The 6,000-nt window shown below is 48.2% G+C and overlaps 1 protein-coding gene across 3 annotated transcripts in view; it reads right to left on the bottom strand.

The window, feature by feature from the left end:
* LOC127631470 (serine/threonine-protein kinase SIK3 homolog) overlaps nt 1-6,000 on the bottom strand; it is a 30,919-nt gene that overhangs the window by 8,913 nt on the left and 16,006 nt on the right. For all 3 annotated transcript variants that reach the window (XM_052109592.1, XM_052109591.1, XM_052109593.1), the window contains 7 exons: nt 4,987-5,128; nt 4,579-4,698; nt 4,351-4,412; nt 3,879-3,985; nt 3,519-3,795; nt 457-1,178; nt 167-291 (listed from right to left, as the gene is read on the bottom strand). In XM_052109592.1, the coding sequence (XP_051965552.1) occupies nt 167-291; nt 457-1,178; nt 3,519-3,795; nt 3,879-3,985; nt 4,351-4,412; nt 4,579-4,698; nt 4,987-5,128 (1,555 nt within the window). The remainder of the gene's footprint in view (nt 1-166; nt 292-456; nt 1,179-3,518; nt 3,796-3,878; nt 3,986-4,350; nt 4,413-4,578; nt 4,699-4,986; nt 5,129-6,000) is intronic.

Below are 6,000 nucleotides of genomic sequence, written 5' to 3'. Positions count from 1 at the left end.
ACACTCACACTCACTCACACACACACTCACACTCACACACTCACACACTAACACTCACACTCACTCACACACACACTCACTCACACACACTCTCACACACTCACACACTCTCACACACACACACACACACTCTCACACACACACACTCTCACACACACACACTCACGTAAGCGTCGTCACAGGTTTGGATGGTGTGATGTCGCTGTAATGATCCTCGCGGTCTGTATGTGATCTGTGCTGCTCGTGAGCCGTAACTGTTATGATCGCAGTCCGCTGCATCAGCACACGAATCTGAGACACACATGAGATCACATTGATAGCAACAGACCATTGTCATTATTTACTCATGCTCATGTTGTTCCAAACCCGTATGAGTTATTTCTCACATGAAGCAATAGAACATTTTTGCATTCCTTTAAAACCTTTGAGTGAGTTCTGAGTGTTAAGTGTGTTTACCTTTTGCTGTTGTAGCGCTGCGCATGTAGGCGTGTCTGTGTGTGGGGGAGGAGTAAGGGGGCGTGCTGCTGTGGGGCGGAGCCAGCAGCTCTTGTCCTTCTGCACAGGGGGCGACGGCTTTGGCTAGCAGCCCCTCATGATAGGCCGGACTCTCGTCCTCTTCCATACTCTCAGAGTGAGGGAGGGACTGGACGGGGCACTCGTGCGGGGTCCTGATCTGGAGCAGGTGATGGTAGTGCTGCGTAGGCGGGGCTTGCGGAGGGGCGGGCTCTAAGCTGTCGGCGGTTTGTCCCAGTTGCTGCAGCAACAGCATCTCTCCGTAGTCCTGCGGGTTTGTGGGCGTGGCGGAGGGCGGGGCCGGGCGTGGGCTCTGACGTTTGAGCAGCGCGGCGAGATCTTGCAGCGGCAGGCGCGGGTCGTGTCCCGTTAGCGAGTGACGGGGCGACAGGAGGCCCTGCAGCGTGGGCGTCACGTGCTGCTGCGCGGGGCGGTACTCCAGCGGCGTGGGCGACAGCAGAGCCTGCTGCAGCGCGGACGGACTGCCGTAACCGACACCGCCCTGATACCCCTCCGGTCCCGGCACCTTCAGAGACGCCCCCTGCAGGTAGGGGTTATAGGTGCCTACGACTCCGCCCACACACGGAGCAGGCGCCCCCTCGCCGTACAGATGCGCGTTAAACTGTTCGTACATGGAGGAACAGTGGAACCGACCCAAACTTCGACTGGAACGGAACACACAAACACAACGGTGAGAACATTCTACTTCCTGTCTACATTAAACTCTCGAATACACAAACAACAACATTATTCTTAAAGGAATATTCCGGGTTCAGTACAAGTTAAGCAAGTTGTTTAAATTGCCGTTGTAGGGTTTGTTGACAATGTTACATTGTTTATAATTTGACAGATGTGGTTAGTAAGTTAGTAGTAACATGAATATTCCTATAAAAGTCAACATGAAACACGATTTTACCCATCAGCATTTGATTGTAAAGTGGGCGTGTCATGATCTGATTGTGTCGCATGCACAGCCTAGATGACATCATTTCAGGGGCGGAGCTAATGAATACATTTGATGAACCATTACGAAGAATATTCAGGACTAGTTGAAGTTCTAGATCGGTAAAAAGCCTCGCCGGAAAGTTTCAAATAAAGGCGTGGCCCATTTTAACGTTCTGTCGATGTAAATTTATGGGATTTTTCTGATTTGTGATTCGCTGCTGTGAGAAAACTTGCGTCTTAGGCTACGTCTACATTAATCCGGATACATTTGAAAACGGCGTTTTCGTCTCAAAACGCTATCCGTCCATATTAATGTTTTCAAGCGTTTCAAGCGAGTTGCTCGTCCGCACTGAAACGTGTGAAAACACTGCATGTACGGACTGAAACGCAATCGTCCTCGTGATCCGTCGCCGGACACCAATTCTGAGTAAACTTCCCTTCGCTTTTATAGGAACGCAATGTGGAATGCTATCAAAGTGTCAACGTACAACAGCGGCGCTATATCACAGGCCACCATCTTGATTGTTTTGGTTGGATAGATCGCATGATTAAAAATGCGTCATCGTTTTCCAAAGCGTCCGTTTTCACAGTCCGCACTACAACTCCACTTTGAAGCGCGTTTACAAAAAGCTTCTGCGGACAAAAACGCAGTCTCAAACGGGACGGGAGGCCAAAGCGGTTTTCAAACGAAAATGTATTAGCGTGGACGTGGCCTAAAGTTCTGTACCAGGTTTGGTGGATGTAGCTTGAAAGCTTCGGTTGTAATGCGCGTGTCGCGAATGCTAGCCTTTCAAAGCATGCTTCATTTGAGCGCCGTGTATGTACAGGCGGTTGACGCATGCACGCTACGACTGCTACAAGAGACTATTTCTCTAAAGATGTCTTTATATTCCTCCAGACTGGAGTGTGTGACCTTCTGATGTTTACCGACGATTACGTCATCTAGCGTGAGCACTCTTCTTCGTGAGTGGTGCCACCTTGTGGACATGCTAATTAGGTGCATTCAGAGACGAGCGGGTAGACAAATCCAGCATGCATGCCGCGATCAAGCACGACATTTGCATCACATGTCCTGTTCACAGACGCCTCGTGTTCCCAAGTATACTTTTCGACTTTAATTTAATTTATTATTAATAAATAAATAAACAAATAACCATGTGTGTAGAACAACGGCGAGTTCTCTTTGTCACGGCGATGTAAATCAGGAAACCTGTTCTCAAAGTATCTCAAAGTAAAACGAGTCCGTTTTGATTTCATGTTGACTTTAGAGCGTCCAGCGCAAACACAAGCGAATGCTACACGCAGGAAATCAGCTGCGCTAATCTAAGAGCAGCGCTATCCACGCGGCGATCAACTCATTAATGCATTCAGAAGGGGGGACTTCTACTCAACTTCCTGTTTCATATTCACTGGAGGGAAATCATGTCGGAATGATCGATGAGCACACGTGAACGCAGAGTCGGTTTATTAAAGAACCATCGCGGAAGCAAATTAGCATTGCTAATAATGGTGTATTTTGACATAGCTTGCCAGAAATGAAGACTCGTTTAGCTGGTTTAAGAGGCGAACGGCTCGTGCAATAAAACTGCGTTTCCAGTCATACATCAGACGATCCAGTGCAATCCAGTGAACATGAACAGAGAACACACATCTACGGCACTGCTAACACTCATCACGAGCACATGTACCTTAAATGCAGCGGTCAGTCGCCCCCGTCTATCGCCGTCTGAGAGCGCCACTCAATATTTACACACATTAGTTCCAAAACACTCAAGTAATAAAAGGAAAAGGTTCTAATGATCTGTTTAGAGCACTTAGACGTGCTAAACTGCTAAAACAGCACTTCTGACAGATGTAGACGTCTAATCTCACATATACTTTTCTACTATGACATCATACACGGACATCTTTCACATGATGCTGCGTTCACGCAGACCACTGAGACAAAACAAACACTTCAAATGAATATCAACAGCAATAAAATGTCATGCCACGGTTGATGAGACGAACATGACGTGAACTGAAGGGATTGTGGGTGTTTCACGATTGCTCGCGGTCACCTGTGAGTTTCGGCGTTATCAACGCTCAACTGTTTCCCAGGAACCCTGTGGCACGGCGCCCCTAAGAAACCCTGTCGTCTGGCTCCGCCCCCGAGCTCCACTTCCTGCATCTGAATGGTCACCTGCTGCGGGAGGCCCTGAGCTAATGCGTGGGTGGAGCCGGGCGGCGGCTGCTGATTGGGCAGCGCCATGCGGGGGTGGCTGGTGGGCGGAGGGCTGGCACTGGGAGACTGATAGAGGGCGGAGCCATGCTGAAACTGCACTGCAGACGGACCACCTGTGGGCGGAGTTTAACCATTAGAATCATGATTGACACCACCTCTGCATTCAAGCCACACCTCCTGATTAAACTAGACCAACCGTGCACTTGCATCATCCCCTGACTCCCCGGAGGACTCTGATTGGCTGTTCTGAAGAGATGATTGGTGGGATGCGAAGGAGGAGGACTGGAGGGCTGAATGCGCAACCTGAGTGAGAGAGAGAGAGAGAGAGAGAGAGAAAGTGTCAGAGCAACAAAGATGCAGATCTGAAAGGGTGTGTGTGTGTGTGTGTGTGTGTGTGTGTGTGTGTGAGTGCATGTGAGTGTGTGCATGTGTGTGAGACAGTTAGTGTGTGTGTGTGTGTGAGTGCATGTGAGTGTGTGCATGTGTGTGAGAGAGTTAGTGTGTGTGAGTGTGTGTGTGAGAGAGAGTTAGTGTGCATGTGAGTGTGTGTGCATGTGAGTGTGTGTGCTCGTGAGTGTGTGTGTGCATGTGAGTGAGTGTGTGTGTGTGCATGTGAGTGTGTGTGCATGTGAGTGAGTGAGTGAGTGAGTGTGTGTGGTGAGTTTCACCTCTGTAGCTGGTATGTCAGGTGACTGCTGGGCTGGTTTTCTCCATGTCCTAAAGACAGGGCCTGTAAAACACACAAGTAGACACTTCATACCATACAGATTCAGTTGTTATGCTACACCCTTTATAAATGAGTTACATACACTGAAAGCAGCTCACTAGTCTGTTCCTCTATGCTGAAATGTATGTATGTGTGTGTGTGTGTGTGTGTGTGTGTGTGTGTGTGTGACCTGTATTTGCTGGTGTAGTATCTGCTGTTCATGCTGGTAAAGGATGTGCTGCTGTTGCGTGTGTTCCATCAGTCGCTCGTCCTGCGGAGTCGAGTACATCTTCCGAAGCTGTTCACACTCCTGGAAACACACACACACACACACACACACATATATATGACACTGGAGGCGTCACATGTTCTGTAGCAGATGTGAGGTGTGGTATAGACGGGAGAGGTGTGGTATAGATGGGAGAGGTGTGGTATAGATGGGAGAGGTGTGGTATAGATGGGAGAGGTGTGGTATAGACGGGAGAGGTGTGGTATAGATGGGAGAGGTGTGGTATAGACGGGAGAGGTGTGGTATAGATGGGAGAGGTGTGGTATAGATGGGAGAGGCGTGATATAGATGGGAGAGGTGTGTCAGTACCTGTTTGAGCTGTCTGATGAGGCTGTTGTTCTCCAGCTGAGTTTTGAACGCTTGTATGGTCGCAGCTCCATCGGAGAATCGTCTGACAGGAGAGAAACGCTCCATCGGCAGGTGAAGAGTGTTACAGTCTTTATAGGACGACCTGAGACACACACACACACACACACACACACACACACACACACACTCGTAATCATCAAACATGACCAGGTGAGTCTTGCGGTCAGGATTACATTCGGGTCTTTCTCAGGACCACAAGCAGAAAGATGGAAACTCGACATCAATATCACACTAAAAATATATTTCTCTTCACGTCCTCTAACATTGGAAATGAACATCAGAACAACATTTATAAATGATCCAGTGAGAAGAAAACCCCTGACAGATAAGACGGGTTCTCTGTTGTTGGTCATGTGATCATCTCTCGCCAGCACGCGTGAGGTCAAACATCAGTGATGCTTTTACACACGTGATGTTTCCATTCAGAGTTTCTGACGGAGCTCGATGTCGCGAGAGGAAGTGACTGGCACTGCTGCAGGAACAACTTCCTGTTGTTCTTCACATGACAAATTTCAAACACCGGTCTTTGAACAGAGGTCAAAGGTCAAAGCTAACATCCAGCTGGCTCACAGAGGTCAGCAGGTCATGTGTCTGAATAGTGTTTATTTCATGATTGATGGTGTTGTTGACGAATCGCTTTATGCTGTATCATAAGTCGCTTATGACAGAAATACTAAAAGTGCTCAATGAATAAATGTAGATGAAGGAGGTGACACTGAAGTTAAGGACTAGAGTGATGTCAACCGCCCTCAACCGTTCAATCAGCCAATAGTGTGCCTGCAAGAGTATTACATCACCATTAACTCATGATGGTGTAGGAAACACTACTCAACAGATCAAACTCCAGTGTGTGTGTGTGTGTGTGTGTGAGTGTGTTTGTGTGTGTGTGTGTATATATGTGTTTGTGTGTATATGTGTGTGTAGTGTGTGTATGTGTGTGTAGTGTGTATATGT

This window comes from Xyrauchen texanus, chromosome 38 (assembly GCF_025860055.1).
Source record: "Xyrauchen texanus isolate HMW12.3.18 chromosome 38, RBS_HiC_50CHRs, whole genome shotgun sequence".
In the NCBI taxonomy this organism is placed as follows: domain Eukaryota; kingdom Metazoa; phylum Chordata; class Actinopteri; order Cypriniformes; family Catostomidae; genus Xyrauchen; species Xyrauchen texanus.
The sequence above is the reverse complement of the archived record's forward strand: the minus strand, read 5'-3'. Positions and strand labels throughout refer to the sequence as shown.